This window comes from Microcebus murinus, chromosome 16, assembly GCF_040939455.1.
Source record: "Microcebus murinus isolate Inina chromosome 16, M.murinus_Inina_mat1.0, whole genome shotgun sequence".
Classification (NCBI taxonomy): domain Eukaryota; kingdom Metazoa; phylum Chordata; class Mammalia; order Primates; family Cheirogaleidae; genus Microcebus; species Microcebus murinus.
The window spans coordinates 57,676,776-57,694,812 of NC_134119.1; the positions used below are offsets into that span (position 1 = coordinate 57,676,776).

Genomic DNA, 18,037 nt, shown 5'->3' on the forward strand with positions numbered 1-18,037 from the left:
ACTTAAGGCAGATTAATAAAAGGAAGAGGTTTATTTCCCATGCACACGAGGAGAATCATGGAGTGATTACCCAATATCCCAGTGGGATCCAGATATTTTTATATCTGCTTTTTAAAGAGGCAGAGGAGAGGAGGAGTATGGGTAATTCTGTTTAGGGGCAATAAATGGTTGCTAGGGAAGATGAGTAGACACTTGGAGAATGAATGGAGCTGGGAAGACAGATTGACTTGTAAATTATCCTGACGGGATAGGTGTTATGTTTTAAATGATTTGGGCCAGGTCTGGTTGCATTCTAGATTTTCTTTTCTGAGATAAGAAGGAAGGAAAGAGAAGTCCACTATTCTTTTGATGGGTCCCTCTGGTTATCCAGATATGTGCTTAGTAGAAGAGGACCACCTTCCCTGGTAGAGGGAGACCATTCTACAAGGACCTTTCTGTGGTCAAGGGTATAAGAGTAACTGCGGTCCCCTGCTAGAACCTCAAAAACAACCTCTGAAAACAAGATCGCAGGTCACTGTAAAGTAAAAGTCATTCATTTGGCCAAAGTGATAATTCAAAGATTACAAACAGCAAAAACCTTTACTCTTTGATGGAGAGGAGACTCCGTTTTCCCAACAATCAAAAGACCTCATAAAGGCAGCATGAGACAAACAGAATCCTTCACTTTTTTTTCCCCTGCAGTTTATTCAAAAGGTGAACAAAAGTCTTTAACTATCCCTCATGATTATTACATGAAAAGCTTGCTCAAAACAGAAAACCAGGCCGGGCGCTGTGGCTCACGCCTGTAATCCTAGCTCTTGGGAGGCCGAGGCGGGCGGATTGCTCAAGGTCAGGAGTTCGAAACCAGCCTGAGCAAGAGCGAGACCCCGTCTCTACTATAAATAGAAAGAAATTAATTGGCCAACTGATATATATATAAAAAATTAGCCGGGCATGGTGGCGCATGTCTGTAGTCCCAGCTACCCGGGAGGCTGAGGCAGAAGGATCACTCGAGCCCAGGAGTTTGAGGTTGCTGTGAGCTAGGCTGACGCCACGGCACTCACTCTAGCCTGGGCAACAAAGCAAGACTCTGTCTCAAAAAAAAAAAAAAAAAAAAAAAAACAGAAAACCAAATTCTACCTTTGCATCAGTATATTATTAATGCTAGAGCTAATTTTCATAAAGCCTTATAAACAAATCCATCCAATCTCGATCTGCTTTGATCACACAAAGAAAGATTATCGTCTACCTTTTATTTTATTTTATTTATTTTTTGAGACAGGGTCTTGCTTTGTTGCCTTGGGCAACATGAGTTGGCAACATGCAGTTGGCAACATGAGAGCCCACTGCAGCCTCCAACTCCTGGGCTCAAGTGACCCTCTAGCCCTACATGGTTGTGCTTTTTCAATATTAACACCCAACTTTTTTCTTCTTTTCTTTCTTTTTTAATCAACTTCCAATTAACACTCAATTTTTAGAAAAACTTATAAATAATTTTCTTCTACGCCCGGGCGCAGTGGCTCACACCTGTAATCCTAGCTCTCTAGGATGCAGAGGTGGACAGATTGCTCAAGGTCAGGAGTTCGAAACCAGCCTGAGCAAGAGCAAGAGCCCATCTCTACTAAAAATACAAAGAAATTAATTGGCCAACTAATATATATAGAAAAAATTAGCCAGGCCTGGTGGCTCCTGCCTGTAGTCCCAGCTACTTGGGAGGCTGAGACAGTAGGATCGCTTGAGCCCAGGGGTTTGAGGTTGCTGTGAGCTAGGCTGACGCCATGGCACTCACTCTAGCCTGGGCAGCAAAGAGAGACTCTGTGTCAAAAAAAAAAAAAAAAAATACCATGCCTCAAAACGTCTAATAGAGACAGTATAAATTTGTCTGACCAGTAGACTCAGGCAAAATATATATATATATATATATATATATATATATATATATATATATATAAACTCATATTTAATACTGTTGGGGCAGAGAGATAACCTCCCCTTTGCCCCTGGAAGTTTTGGTAAAAAAATCAGCTCACAATAAGGTAGATGAATAAGAGAAAAATTATCAATGTTAACGTGTATACACAGGAAACCTCAGAAATTGAGGATTGACAACTGCCCCCCCCATGGAGTTCAGATGCTTATATGTCTTTCCATAAAATGGGTTATGGGAGAGGGAAAAGAGGAATTGTGTTGAAGGGCAATAAAGGATTGCTGGGAGGATCTATGGATGGGGAAGGAATATTAACTGGTGACTAGTTCTCTTTGGAATTTGAATGAGTCTGAGAGAAGTGAGGTTATCTTTTTAGTCAGTTCAGGTGTGGTCACATCCCGGGTCTTACAGGGAAGAGAAGAAAAGAAAAATTATTCTCCTAGGTGGGTCTGGATCTGAGGCAGAAAAAGAAACTTCAAGAATTTTGGGGTGAGTCCAAGTTGGTGATGGGTGGGGGAGGGAAGGTCAGAGAGAACTTCAGCCTTCTTCAGTGTGTTCAGCCTATCAAAATGCATATTTAGGGGTAAAAATACTTATCATTTCCCTCAATATTAACAATTCTGGGCCGGCTACTGTGGCTCACGCCTGTAATCCTAGCACTCTAGAGGTCGAAGCAGGAGGATTGCTTGAGGTCAGGAGTTTGAGACCAGCCTGAGCAAGAGTGAGAGCCCGTTAATAGAAAGAAAATAGAAAGAAATTAGCCAAACAACTAAAATTAGAAAAAAATTAGCCGGGCATGGTGGCGCATGCCTGTAGTCCCAGCTACTCGGGAGGCTGAGGCAGGAGGATCGCTTGAGCCCACGAGTTTGAGGTTGCTGTGAGCTAGGCTGACGCCACGGCACTCTAGCCCAGGAGACAGAGCAAGACTCTGTCTCAAAAAAAAAAATATTCTGAAGACATTCCTATTTTATTTTACAAGCAATTTAACACCTTGACTTCCACACCAGAAAAAAAAGAACTAATTTTTCCTTGAGACCACAGTGTTCTATTACGAAAACAGAATAAAAACTTACGAAACAAGCAGGACAGTGGCCATGGAAGTCGGAATCCGCTAAGGAGTGTGCAACAACTCACCTGCCGAATCAACTGGCCCTGTAAAGAAAAACAATTTAAAATAAAAAATCATTAAGAAACAAACTTAGAAAACAAAAAGATCCTTTCTAATTTAATGAAAAACAGAATGTATTGACTTTTATTCATTTAATCCTTGTTTTTAGAATTAATATTAATTGTTTTTGTTTGTTTGTTTGTTTGTTTTTTAAGACAGAGTCTCGCTCTATTGCCCAGTCTAGAATGTTGTGGTGTCATCATAGCTCACAGCAACCTCAAACTCCTGGGCTAAAGCAACCATCCTGCCTCAGCCTCCCGAGTAGCAGGGGCTATAGGCGTGCACCACCATGCCAGGCTAATTTTTTCTATTTGTAGTCGCCTGGCTAATTTCTTCCTATTTTTAGTATAGATGGGAGTCTCACTCTTGCTGAGACTGGTCTGGAACTCCTGACCTCAAGCAATCCTCCCACCTCAGCCTCCCAGAGTGCCAGGAATACAGGTGTGAGCCACCAACCTGGCCAATCAATAGTAATTGTGACAATAAGAAAATCAGCAAATAAGATTTTCACAAACCAACTGCAGGATAGTGCCCAGGTTTTGCTTCACAAGGCCCCAGGCTCAAAACTAGTGTGAGTTAAATACAACTCACATGGTGGTTAATATGTTAAAAACTAGTTTTATTTACCAAAAATTATTAGAGTCATGTGAACTAAAATGCATTTAAGTTAGTTTCTATTTTTCTGATAAAATATAAGCACTTTTTTTTTTTTTTTTGAGACAGAGTTTCACTTTATTGTCCAGGCTAGAGTGAGTGCCGTGGCGTCAGCCTAGCTCACAGCAACCTCAAACTCCTGGTTTCAAGCAATCCTCCTGCCTCAGCCTCCTGAGTAGCTGGGACTGCAGGCATGAGCCCCCATGCCCGGCTAATTCTTTCTATATATATTAGTTGGCCAATTAATTTCGTTCTATTTATAGTAGAGATGGGGTCTCACTCTTGCTGAGGCTGGTTTTGAACTCCTGACCTGGAGCAATCCGTCCGCCTCGGCCTCCCAGAGTGCTAGGATTACAGGCGTGAGCCACCACTCCCGGCCATAAGCACTTATTTTTAAAGCCAAATAAATAAAGCTCTTTATATATTTTGGTAGTGAAATAACACATACACATAACACATAAAACATACAGACACGGCCGGGCACAGTAGCTCACGCCTGTAATCCTAGCACTCTGGGAGGCCGAGGCGAGAGGATTGCTCAAGGTGAGGAGTTCGAAACCAGCCTCAGCAAGAGTGAGACCCCCGTCTCTACTAAAAATAGAAAGAGGCCGGGCGCAGTGGCTCACGCCTGTAATCCTAGCTCTCTGGGAGGCCGAGGCGGGCGGATTGCTCGAGGTCAGGAATTCGAGACCAGCCTGAGCAAGAGCGAGACCCCGTCTCTACTATAAATAGAAAGAAATTAATTGGCCAACTAATATATACAAAAAATTAGCCGGGCATGGTGGCGAATGCCTGTAGTCCCAGCTACTTGGGAGGCTGAGGCAGGAGGATTGCTTGAGCCAGGAGTTTGAGGTTGCTGTGAGCTAGGCTGACGCCACGGCACTCACTCTAGCCTGGGCAACAAAGAGAGACTCTGTCTCAAAAAAAAATAAATAAATAAAAATAAAAATAGAAAGAAATTAAGTCCGAGTGGAGTGAGGGAGCCGAGTGGTTGTGTGGTCTCGTCTTGGAAACCAGCAGTGCTTGCAGCATGGCTGACCAGCTGACTGAAGAGCAGACTGCAGAATTCAAAGAAGCTTTTTCACTATTTGACAAGGATGGTGGTGGAACTAGAACAACAAAGGAACTGGGAACTGTGACGAGGTCTCTTGGGCAGAATGCCACAGAAGCAGAGTTACAGGACATGATCAATGAAGTTGATGCTGATGGTAACGGCACAACGGACCTCCCTGAATTTCTGACCAGGATGACAAGACAAATGAAAGACACAGACAGAGAGGAAGAAATTAGAGAAGCATTCCGTGCGTTGGATAAGGACGGCAATGGCTATATTAGTGCAGCAGAGCTTCGCCATGTGATGACAGACCTTGGAGACAAGTTAACTGATAAAGAGGCTGATGAAATGGTCAGGGAAGCAGATATGGATGGGGACGGTCAAGTAAACTATGAAGAGCTTGTACAAATGATGACAGCAAAGTGAAGGCGATGTACAGAATGTGTTAAATTTCTTGTGCAAAATTGTTTATTTGCCTTTTCTTTGTTTGTAACTTATCTGTAAAAGGTTTCTCCCTACTGTCAAAAAAATATATACATGTATAGTAATTAGGGCTTCATTCCTCCATGTTTTCTTCCCTTATCTTACTGTCATTTTCCTGAAACCTTATTTTAGAAAATTGATCAAGTAACATGTTGCATCTGGCTTACTCTGGATTTAGCTAAGCCCTTCTGCACATCTAAACTTAGATGGAGTTGATCAAATGAGGGAACATCTGGGTTATGCCTTTTTTTTTTTTTTTTGAGACAGAGTCTTGCTTTGCTGCCCAGGCTAGAGTGAGTGCAGTGGCATCAGCCTAGCTCACAGCAACCTCAAACTCCTGGGCTCAAGCGATCCTACTGCCTCAGCCTCCTGAGTAGCTGGGACTACAGGCATGCGCCACCATGCCCAGCTAATTTTTTCTATGGCCAATTAATTTCTTTCTATTTATAGTAGAGACGGGCGTCTCGCTCTTGCTCAGGCTGGCTTCGAACTCCTGACCTGGAGCAATCCGCCTGCCTCGGCCTCCCAGAGAGCTAGGATTACAGGCGTGAGCCACCGCGCCCAGCCTGGGTTATGCCTTTTTAAAAGTAGTTTTCTTTAGGAACTGTCAGCATGTTGTTGTGTGCTGTGTGGAGTTGTAACTCTCCGTGGACTATGGACAGTCAACAATATGTTCTTAAAAGTTGCACTATTGCAAAATGGGTGTATTTTATCCAGGTACTCGTACCCTATTTTTTTGTATTGCTGGTCCTGCACCAGAAACATTTTATTGTTACTTGCTTTTTTTTTTTTTTTTTTTTTTTGAGACAGAGTCTCGCTTTCTTGCCTAGGCTAGAGTGAGTGCCATGGCATCAGCCTAGCTCACAGCAACCTCAAACTCCTGGGCTCAAGCGATCCTCCTGCCTCAGCCTCCCGAGTAGCTGGGACTACAGGCACAAGCCACCATGCCCGGCTGATTTTTATATTATATATATTAGTTGGCCAATTAATTTCTTTCTATTTTTATGGTAGAGACGGGGTCTCGCTCAGGCTGGTTTTGAACTCCTGACCTTGAGCAATCCGCCCGCCTCGGCCTCCCAGAGTGCTAGGATTACAGGCGTGAGCCACTGCGCCCGGCCTGTTACTTGCTTTTTAAACTTTGTTTTAGCCACTTAAGGAAAATCTGATTATGTCACAATTTGCCTCAAATCCATTCCAAGTTGTATATTTGTTCTCCAATTAAAAAAATTACAATTTACCCAACGGTTAAAAAAAAAAAAAGAAGAAAGAAATTAATTGGCCAACTAAAAATATATGCAAAAAACTAGCTGGGCATGGTGGCACATGCCTGTAGTCCCAGCTACTCAGGAGGCTGAGGCAGGAGGATCGCTTGAGCCCAGAAGTTTGAGGTTGCTGTGAACTAGGTTGATGCCACGGCTCTCTAGCCTGTGCAACAGAGTGAGACTCTGACTCAACAACAGCAACAACATAGAGACATTAAGATATGAGCAGATCTTATGGCTTTATAAGATTCTTCATTTGCCAGGATTCAAATAGTTCCCCCCCTCCCCCAGACTATGAAACCCTAAAACATTGTTAGCTAGGCAATCTGAGATTTTTACTTCTGACAATATGACTTTTTAGGTGAAAATTTACATCTCAAAGACACAAAACTTAGATCTCAACACCATTATTTGCTGAGATAAAAGGAAGATTTAAGGAAAAGGCTCAGTCAAGGCAAGGTGGCCTGGCAAAGTATCTTCAACAAAGGTAAAAATATGTTATGTAAACTTTAAGCCAAGTAAAACTTCCTAGTGGTTTAGGTACAGAGAGAGAGAGAGACATCCTTGTAAATGGAGATTTTCTTTTAGAGAAGTTACATGTTTTTGCAGAGTTTCACAATAGCCAGCTAAATGCCAGAAAGCTGTGTTTTGGAAAGCTATCTTGTTCAGTGGGTGGTATTTTTAAATTTAGCCTTTGTTTCTTAGCTAAAATTTCGGAGTTCAGCGGGAAGTATATGTCTCTGATTGACAAACTTCCTTATCTTAATTTAAAACAGTCCAAGGCTTTAGACAAAGCTTCATTTCTTTAACCAATTACAAATAAAAAAAAAAAAAATCTTTGAACCTACCCGTATAACCTGTAAGCAGCCTCTTCCCCTCCCCCACTCCTGCTTTGTGATGTTCCACCTTTTCTGGCCAAACCAATGTACACCTTCCAAATATTGATTCATGATTTTACATGTAATTCCTGTCTCCACGGGGAAGGTATAACACCAAACTTAATGCAACTTGCCTTGGGCACATTTTTTCAGGACTTCTTGAGGCCCTGTGCTCTGGGCCAGAGGTCACACAAGCAGGTTGAGAATAAACCTCTTTATTTTACAGAGTTTTGGGTTTTTCCATTAACTTAGGGAAGGGAATCAAAGCCCTGGGGAATTTTCTCAGGTGGTAGTGATGGGTATCTTTTTGTTTACCTCCAGCATGGAGGCAATTGTCTCATAATTTCTTTTAGAAGCTTCTTAGGAGCCGTTGGAAATAAGTCTCCTATTAAATTTGTCTAGTTCTAAAACCAGCTTTTTCTAACTGTGTGTGCAAATAAATTACTTTAGATGTTTCAAAAGACCTGCATGTAGGTCACTGCTACTCACGATCATTCTGGGTTAGGTGGGTCCAGGTTCCTTAGATGTCTACAAGAGGGTGCTCCGTAAGTAAGTGCTGCACAGAAAACCACCTGGTGTTTAACTAGTAGGGGTTGGTCACAAGAGAAGCATCAAGCCTGAATTTCAAACAACAGGAAAGCAGGTGCAATTTTTTAAAGGGTGTGTGCAAAAGTCGGCCAGTAGTATTGGCAGTAGACTGCCTGGCCCTGACCTGAACCTCTGACCCTAAGGCAGAGGTGGAACAGGTAGTTTTAGCCTGTAACCCGAATCTCTTGTCCGCAGGGTAAAAATGGAAAACCTCTGTTCTAGAAAAAGAGATGTTTGAGAGAACAACTCGAGCCAAGTCTAGACCTTCAACTCAAGAGTGGGAGAGGTCCGGATTTTCAGTAGGACTTACCACCTTATATCCAAGAATTTCTCTCAGAATCAGAACACAAGGTGTTCAGAGCAGGCCAGGGGCTGAGTCTCAGAGGAATGTTGATGGTCAGGGGTGTGTGGCTCTGAATCCTGCCCACAGCACCAGAAGTGTCAATCTGAAAGGAAGAGGCTGGCAGGCGTGGGGGCTCCTGGCTGTAATCCTAGCACACTGTGAGGTTGAGGCAGGAGGATGCCTTGAGCTCAGGAGTTGGAGGTTGCAGTGAGCTGTGATGACTCCACTACATTCTAGCCCAGGAGACAGAGCTTGACTCTGTCTTTTAAAAAAGTAATTAGGTCGGGCGTGGTGGCTCATGCCTGTAATCCTAGCACTCTGGGAGGCTGAGGCGGGCAGATTGCTTGAGGTTGGGAGTTTGAAACCAGCCTGAGCGAGACCCCGTCTCTACTAAAAATAGAAAGAAATTAATTGACCAACTAAAAATATATATACAAAAAAATTAGCCGGGCATGGTGGTGCATGCCTGTAGTCCCAGCTACTCTGGAGGCTGAGGCAGGAGGATCGCTTGAGCCCAGGAGTTGGAGGTTGCTGTGAGCTAGGCTGACGCCATGGCACTCACTCTAGCCTGGGCAACAAAGTGAGACTCTGTCTCCAAAAAAAAAAAAAAAAGTAATTAATAAATAAAAGGAAGAGGTTGATGCACAAGATATAATTTAAAGAGCTTACTTGAGCCAAAGAGACAACAGGACTCAGACCCAAGGAACCTTGGATATAAACCTCATTTGGTCTTCGTTACAAATAGAATTTTCTTTTTTTTTTTTTTTGAAACAGAGTCTCTCTCTGTCTCCAGGCTAGAGTGCATTGGTGTCAACGTAGCTCACTGCAACCTCAAACTCCTGGGCTCAAGTGATCCTCCCGCCTCAGCCTCCCAGAGTGCTAGGATTAGAGACATCTAAGCCACCACGCCTGGCCAGGTTTTTGTTTTGTTTCTATTTTTTTGTAGAGATGGGGTCTTGCTGTGTTGCCCAGGCTGGTCTTGGACTCCTGGCCTCAAACAATCTCTGACCTCAGCCTCCCAAAGTGCTGGGATTACAGGTGTCAGCCTCAGTGCCCAGCCCATAAGCAGGTTTTTAAAGGCAAAACTGGGGTGGGGGTGGGGCAGGGAGTGGGCTGGTACAAAGTTGTTTGTCAGGCATTTTTCCACTAGTTTGCAGACATAACATGGACTGGTGATTGGTTAGACCCTGTTAAGTGTGTCACGATTGTGTCTGGTGCATTATTAGGTTAATTTATAGGTCCTTGTGGCAACAAGAAGCAGTCTCAGGAGAAGAACACAGAGCTCAACGGGAGGAGTAGGACGCGATTGCTATCTCATTTTAATGTCTCTCTGGCCTGATAACTTAAAAGGACACACATTCCTCAGATGAAAGTTCTTTTTCTGGCCAGCTTGGTGGCTCACGCCTGTAATCCTACCTTTCTGGGAGGCCAAGGCGGGAGGATGGCAGCAGCTCAGGGGTTCGACACCAGCCTGAGCACAGTAAGACCTATCTCTATCAAAAAAAAAATAAATAAATAAATAAAAAATAAGTAAATAAAAATAAAAAAATTATTTTCTGATTTTCTTCCTTTCTTTTTCTCTTTGACCAAGCCGCTGACACCATGGGCACGGAGGTTCCCCATGTCTGTGACTCCTTCAGAGGCCTGAAAAGGGGCTCCCCAGCCTCCCACAGGACAGGCCTAAGAATCCCGGGCTCAGGTTGGGGCAAGAGGCGGTGCCAGGCGGGCGGTCACCCTTGGAGGCCTGCACACCTTAGCCTTGGAGCCTCGCTTAGCTGCGGACCGCGGAGGAGAAAGAGCGAGAGGCTTCTGGGCCTCCGAGGCCGCCGTAGCGAGGGGGCGGGGCCCGGGGGCGGGCAGCATGGCGGCGCGGCACAGTGACAGCGACGAGGACCTGGTCAGCTACGGGACCGGCCTGGAGCCCCTGGAAGAAGGTGCGGGCCCGAGTGGGCGACCGAGGCTGTCAACCGCAGGCCCGGGAGGGTGGGGTCGGCGCACAGACGCGCCACCCGGAGCTGGGCCTCGGCTCGGTCGCTGCCGGCGCTGGGGACGCGGCGACTAGGGAGGCGTGCGCCGCCCGCTCGGGGTGCTGCCGGTCTGGGGGGGACGGGGGACGGGAGAGTGACAGAACAGCCCGTGTGAGGCGGGGGGCGGGCGGCCAGGCGACGTCTTTTCCAGGAGAGGGTGTTTGATCTCTGACCGGAAAACGAGGAAGAAACCAACCACGGGAAGATGGGGGTGGCGGGGTGGGACAGGCAGAGGAAACAGCAAGTGCAAAGACCCTGAGGTGGGAGCCAGTTCAGCAAATCGAAGGACAGGTGGGACTGCTGAGGGTGCAGCCGAGGGGGAGACAGGTAGAGAACATGATGCCAGAGGGTCAGGCAGGGGCTGGACCTTATACTAAGTGTAGGAAAGTCATGGGCGGCGGCTTACACAGGGAGATGTGTATTTTTAATATTATTATTATTATTTTTTTCTTTTTTGAGACAGAGTCTCACTCCGTTGCCTGGGCTAGAGTGAGTGCCGTGGCGTCAGCCTAGCTCACAGCAACCTCAAACTCCTGGGCTCAAGCGATCCCCCTGCCTCAGCCTCCTGAGTAGCTGGGACTACAGGCATGCACCACCGTGCCCGGTTAATTATATATATATATATATGTATATTTTTAGTTGTCCAGGTAATTTTATTTTTAGTAGAGACGGGGGTCTCGCTCTTGCTCAGGCTGGTCTCGAACTCCTGACCTTGAGCGATCCTCCGGCCTCAGCCTCCCAGAGTGCTAGGATGACAGGGGTGGGCCACCGTGCCCAGCTGAGATGTGTATTTTTTTTTTCCTTTTTTTTTTTTCAAAAATACACACTGTAACCAATAGATGTGTATTTTTTTTTTTTTTTTTTTTTGAGACAGAGTCTCGCTTTGTTGCCTAGGCTAGAGTGAGTGCTGTGGCGTCAGCCTAGCTCACAGCAACCTCAAACTCCTGGGCTCAAGCAATCCTGCTGCCTCAGCCTCCCAAGTAGCTGGGACTACAGGCATGTGCCACCATGCTCGGCTAATATTTTTCTATATATATTAGTTGGCCAATTAGTTTCTTTCTATTATAGTAGAGACGGGGTCTCGCTCTTGCTCAGGCTGGTTTCGAACTCCTGACCTCGAGCAATCCGCCCGCCTCGGCCTCCCAGAGAGCTAGGATTACAGGCGTGAGCCACCGCGCCCGGCCAGATGTGTATTTTTAATATCATTTTATTTTTGATTTTGAGAATAGGCTGGTTGGGGGTGAGTAAGAGCAAAGCAAGAGTAGCAAAAAGAGGGCTGGAGAAGATGGTTGCATGGGCTGGGGAGTTAGAGGATGTGGCAAGTAGGGGGTCTGGGTGCAGATGTACTTTGAAAGCATAGCCGAGTGGACTTGTTCGTGGAATGTGGGGGTTAGGTCAAGATGAATCAAGTTTCTCTCCAGTGTTTCTGGTCCGTTCCACTTAGTGACTTGATTTGTTCAGCACATTATGTAGTGAGTGTCCAGTGAGGGCTGCTGGCTATGCTGGCCCTGTGGGGGAGACAGAGGAAGCATGGTGGAATTGTTGGTCCAGAATTTACTTGCAGAGCTCCTGTTGGTGGGAGTCCCCTCCCTCTTCCCACTCTGACCGCATCCTGCCAGGATGGTCTTACTTCTTCTGGGATATCTCCTCTGATCTCCTACAAACAGTTCTAATTATTAGAAACTTCTGCCCTCGGCTTGCAGAAGTCTGAGAAAGGACAGAAGTAGGGCCAGTACTACTGAATCCGGTTTTTTTTTTTTTTTTTTTTTTTTTTTTGAGACAGGTTGTCGCTCTGTTACCTAGGCTGGAATGCAGTGGCACCACCATGGCTCACTGCAGCCTCAAACCCCTGGGTTCAAGAGATCCTCCTGCCTCAGCCTCCTGAGTAGCTAGGACTTCAGGCATACACCACCACGCCCAGCTAATTTTTAAATTTTTTAGTCTGTGTCGCCCAAGCTGATCTCAAACTCATGACCTCAGGCAATCCTCCTGCCTCTGCCTCCCATAGTGCTGGGGTTATAGGCCTCAGCGACCATGCTCTGCCCCGAATGCTTTTTTATGTGTTTGAAGACAGCCCTTGTGTTTCCTCTGAGACAGTTCTTTTCCCACACTCAGTATCCTCAGTGCTGTAACACATTCAGTTTAAAGTCCCCTCAGCCCTCATCTGTTAGAACTCTGTGTTCCAGTAGACCAGACTGTGGATAAAGCAGGGCCATTGTCACCAGTATGTCCCTCATTCCAGACTGTATTTCTTTAGTATAGCCCAAGATCACATTGGCTTGATTGGCAAAGCATATCACTTTATGATCCGAAAGAATATGTCAAAGATCCTTTATTAGAGGAGGAGTTCCAGATCTAATTGAAAACAAAAGGTTTGCAGGTGCTAAAATCTGTGCTGTGGACAGGAGATAACATACACAAGCTAACAGGTAGCCCAAGGAGGCATGATGGTCTCCTTGCAGACTGGTTAGAATTCAGCTATGCAAGAAGAGGACAAGAGAGAAGCGTGCATGGGTGGAGATCATTACAGTCGTGCTAAGCAGCTATTCATACCATTTCTATAATTCTGCTCACAGCTGTTTCCTTATGAAGTGATAGGTTGGTAAGTCATCAACTATTTGACCTTATATTTTTCTAATTCTTCCTCTTTTGCTGCTGCACAAAAATTCTGAAATGAAGCCTAATGATCCAACCATGCTTTCGAAGTGGAAGGAAGGGAATTTCTATTTGTAGACTTTTTTTTTTTTTTTCTGGCCTAAAAGTATCCTTTAACTTCCCAGCAATAGAAGTTTTCTGAGGATCAGTTCGTTGTTTTATAAGCACTTTGAAGTTTAAATGCACTCTTGACTTCATTTTACAATATAACATACTGGACCTCTTCAAAGAAGACTTGATTTAGGAAGAGAGAAAAAAAAAACATACCAGGCCAATAATCACTTGTACTCTTTGCTTTGAAGTTTTAGTGACAAGTTAGGCAAACATTGGTAGAGGAGGGACTGTACACCTTAATTAAAGTTTCTGGGTCTAACAGAAAGATTTATTGGTTAAGAATTAGCCAGGGGGCCTAGGGACAGTGGCTAAACTTTACAGACAGAAAGGCCTTCTGACTTGAAGGTGGCACAAGCACTACTACTCTTTAATCAGACACTTTCACTTGGTTCTAGAATCATCTCCAGCTCATCCTGTATCCAGATTAATTTGGGGGCCATTTTCCTCCTCTTTGGTCCCGTGACTCTCACTTAACACTACCCACGGCTTCCCTCTCCCACAAAACATACCGTAGACCCTGCAGCACCATGTTCAAGGCTCTCTGGACTATGTCCCCTTCTGGTTCCATCTTCCACTCCTTCTCTGTCCTCTAGTCAGATCGGACTACTTTCTCAATACTCCTGAGGTTGCCCTTTTATACCTCCTTCTGTTTACTGATGGGAGTCAACGCCTCCTTGGAAATCACGTCCCTGTCTGCAGCTACCAACGTGCTGCTCCTTCCTAAGCGTGCCTGATGCTGTGGCCCTTCACAGTGTCGGATGTGCTCCAGGCCACGCAGGGCTCTTCTGCTGGGCTCTGAGCACACTGAGAACAGGGGCAGAGTTGTGTTTAGTTTTCTACCGCCAGGGTTTAGAACCGGGCCCCTTCCACAGCAAGCCCCCGGTTAACTGTTGGTTGGGGGATGAGTGAGGGACAGTATGGGTGGCATCCCTGGCTTGGAGACAGAGTTGAGATCTGGTTTCAGCTTTGTGCTTATTAACTGTGGGCCTCAGGGCAGTTACCCAATCCGTGTCCTCATCAGGGTGTGATAAATGAGATAATATGTTTGAAGGGAAGGGATTCGTTGTCATTAGTAGCAGTAATTACAACGTGGCCTGGTTAAAATACCACCTCGTCCGTGGAGTTTTCCTGTCCACTGTGATTAGCGGCGGCGCCTTCTCCTTAGGAGCCCTGTGGGGCATGGTTGGCCCTCTTGCTCTTGCTAGTTGGCCCTCATCCTCTGCCACCACAGGCTCCACTTAGCTGTCTGCAGATCTTATCTCCCCTTCCAGCTCAGGAACACTTGGAGGACAGAGCAAGAACAGCACCTAGCACTGGCAGGACCTGCTCTCTCTCACCTTAGCCCAGAGGGTCTCAGCTGGGAACAACCGGCAATGTCTGGAGACATTTGGTTGTCTTGCTTATGGAAGCTGCTACTAGAACCTAGTGTTACAGCCAGGGATGCTGCTAAACATCCTACAGCTCATAGAACATCCTCCCACAACAAAGGATTATCAGGCACAAACTGCCAATAGTGCTGCGATTGAGAAACTCTGCCTTAGCCAAGACCCACGCCAGGTGCGCATGCAGTAATGGAGTGTAGGTACTGCGTTTCTCAGAAATAGTGAACATCTTGGATTACGGGACCCAAGTTGTCATTAAGTTCTTTACAGTGGAAAGACACTGTAGCTGATACTGACTGAGCCTCCCTAGGACTAGGCCCTGAGCTCAGTTGTCTACACATGATATTTAGTCCTTGTTAACACCTTACAAAGATGGGCTTTGTTTCACTTTTTGGTTTTTTGTTTTTGTTTTTGAGACAGAGTCTCTCTTTGTTGCCCAGGCTAGAGTGAGTGCTGTGGCGTCAGCCTAGCTCACAGCAACCTCAAACTCCTGGGCTCAGGCAATCCTCCTGCCTCAGCCTCCCGAGTAGCTGGGACTACAGGCATGCACCACCATGCCCGGCTAATTTTTTCTATATGTATTAGTTGGTCAATTAATTTCTTTCTATTTATAGTAGAGACGGGGTCTTTCTCTTGCTCAGGGTGGTTTCAAACTCCTGACCTCAAGCAATCCGCCCGCCTTGGCCTCCCAGAGTGCTAGGATTACAGGTGTGAGCCACAGCGCCCGGCCGATGGGCTTTGTTATTGCCCTGATTTTACAGTTGTGCAGGCCGAGGCTTAGAGAAACTATGCAACTTGCCCAAGACCACAAAGCTAGTAAGTAGCAGAGCAGGGGGATTTTAACTCAGATCTCCTGGCCCTTGATCCTGAGCTCTTGACTGCCTTACTATGGGTTATACTCCAGGTCTGACCCAAAGAAAGACCTTACAAGCTCTAAGTAAGAATTTAGGACTATGAGGTTAGAAGTTCCTTTACATTTTGTTCTCCTTTTCAAAAGTAGGAACTGGCTTAATCATTGAAGTAACAGGCATACGTGGACTTCAGGGCATCTCTTACCTACCTGTTGTTATATAATAACAATAGCAGTGGAAGCCAGCACTTTTAAAGTATTTATTGTGTGTCTTCTTGCTAAGCCCTTTATGAGCATTATTTAATTTGCTAACGACTCTATGAAATAGCTATTACTATGAATCTCGTTCCCATTTAACAAAGGAAAATTGAGTCACAAAGCGGTGAAGTTGACCAAGGTCCAGTGCCAGTAAAGGTAGAGTGGCTTTCAAATCCAGAGCACTGTGACCCTCAACCTGGTACCCTTAACCACTATATAACCCACTTTCTGTTCTGAACCTTTGAAAATAACTTGATTTTTTTTGTGTGTGTTTTAAATAAATTCAGGATTTTGAATTGGGGTAGATAAAATTAGGCAGTAATTTGTGCCATAGTACCTGGAATTTTCTTTCTTTCTTTTTTTTTTTTTTAAGCAGTCAAATTTAGCAGTGGGGGATTAAATACCAACTTTAGTGACGCTAATGTTAATAAGTTCTGATAACCCACTACCATCGGACCAGCCAGTACCTGGAATTTTAAACTGAAGGAATTTCTAGGCTAGGCCTGAAATGTATTAAACCCCCTTTGCTTATGTGATGTGACAACCCAGCCCTTTCAACAAAGCAGGAAAAAGAAAGGTTTAAAGAACAGTAATTATAGAATCAGGAGATTCACAGAAATTAAGGAAACTCTTAACAGGTAGGGAAAATGGGCAATGCCTGTGGAAACATTCTGGAGTCAGGGATGCTGTGAAGTTCTAGAAGAGGTATGGAAGTATTCCCTCTGTCACAGACCTCTGTTTGCCATGTACCACACCAGCTTCTTGCTTCCTTCTTTGCCAGGAGATTTTTAATTTGTCTATGTGAGCCCTCCCCGCAGTATAATCTGGTTTTTGTAATGCCATATAGTGGGAAAAGCAGCCCATTTTTACTAAAGCATAGCTTTAGTAAAACATAAGCTTGATAAAATATAGTGTTTTCTAGATTATATAAACTAGTAAAGTGTTAGAATAACAATTTATAAAAAATAATGGTTATATTTGAAGTTATAAGAAGTAGACAACTTATTATGTTTAAGAAATGTCATTTTCCCTGAATTCTCTAACTCACCATCCCCTTCTCTCCTTTTCGTTCAAAAAAATTTTTTTTTCAGGTGAAAGACCAAAGAAACCAATTCCTCTTCAGGATCAGACTGTCAGAGATGAAAAAGGAAGGTATAAACGATTTCATGGAGCCTTTAGCGGAGGTTTCTCTGCTGGGTACTTCAATACCGTTGGCTCAAAGGAAGGTATGATTTTCCTTCTTATAGCTACTATGTTGGCAAAGCAAATGATTGAAGTATTATTGTAAGATCCTACTCCACCCCCCACCTTTTAAAAACTTCTTCTTTATACATTTTAGTACATACATTGTAGTCTTTTGTGTTCTTAGAATGTTTGAAATGTTTACAGAGTCAATGTGTGTGTTTAGTGATTGCAAGCTGAAGGTGAGTTTTCTTCCACTTTGTAAAAAATAGATACATTCTAACCAGATGTTTAAATGACGATAATTACTTCCCTTTTGTATTTTCTTGCCATGCACAAAGTACTCTTACATAGACTCTCTCTGTTAATTATTGACTGTCTCTCGTAACTCAGTGAGTGAGTAAAGAGGACAAGGTATCAGAGGTATCTTGCAGATAAGGCTGCCTACCGGGCATCAGAGAAGTTCAGGAGCCAGCACAGTGTCACCAGCTGCTCCCCCAGTCACTGGGGACCACAGCAGGACTGGTTCCTACTTGCTTTTGACCTGGAGAAAAAGCAATTATATTTTTCACATTATATAGTATAATACATTCTGTATTGTTTACAGTATTTTTTTTAATGTTTTAACCTAGAAGCATTTTTTTGAATTGGAAGAAGATGGCTTTCAGTTATGCATAGAAGATGAACTGATTAATTCACATAGCAATTATCTAGGAAAAGATAGGCCAGGTCTCTTCTCTCTATATATAAATATGTATATATTTATATAGATATATATACACACACATGTAATGTGTATGTGTCTGTTTAAAAAGAACTTGTATGCAGCAATACTAGTGAAATATTTTTTATTTTATTTTTAATTTTGGGTTTTTTTGTTTTTTTTTTTTTGAGACAGAGTCTCGCTTCGTTGCCCAGGCTAGGGTGAGTGCCATGGCGTCAGCCTAGCTCACAGCAACCTCAAACTCCTGGGCTCAAGCGATCCTTCTGCCTCAGCCTCCCAAGTAGCTGAGACTACACGCATGTGCCATCATGCCCGGCTAATTTTTTCTATATATATTAGTTGGCCAATTAATTTCTTTCTATTTATAGTAGAGACGGGGGTCTTGCTCTTGCTCAGGCTGGTCTCGAACTCCTGACCTCGAGCGATCCGCCTGCCTTGGCCTCCCAGAGTGCTAGGAATTACTAGTAAAATAAAGATGTAAAGCAGTGTAAGAAAGAAAAAAAGGTAAC

At 44.4% G+C, this 18,037-nt stretch overlaps 1 protein-coding gene and 1 pseudogene across 2 annotated transcripts in view; both read left to right on the top strand.

Annotated features, from left to right (window-relative positions):
- The first annotated feature begins 4,758 nt into the window (after positions 1-4,758).
- LOC105877049 (calmodulin-1 pseudogene) lies at positions 4,759-5,208 on the top strand (annotated as a pseudogene).
- A 4,959-nt stretch (positions 5,209-10,167) lies between these two features.
- Positions 10,168-18,037, top strand: part of GPATCH1 (G-patch domain containing 1) — a 36,353-nt gene continuing 28,483 nt past the window's right edge. For both annotated transcript variants that reach the window (XM_075992976.1, XM_075992977.1), the window contains exons 1-2: positions 10,168-10,270; positions 16,714-16,848. In XM_075992976.1, coding sequence (XP_075849091.1) covers positions 10,198-10,270; positions 16,714-16,848 — 208 coding nt within the window. In that variant the 5' untranslated portion in view covers positions 10,168-10,197. The remainder of the gene's footprint in view (positions 10,271-16,713; positions 16,849-18,037) is intronic.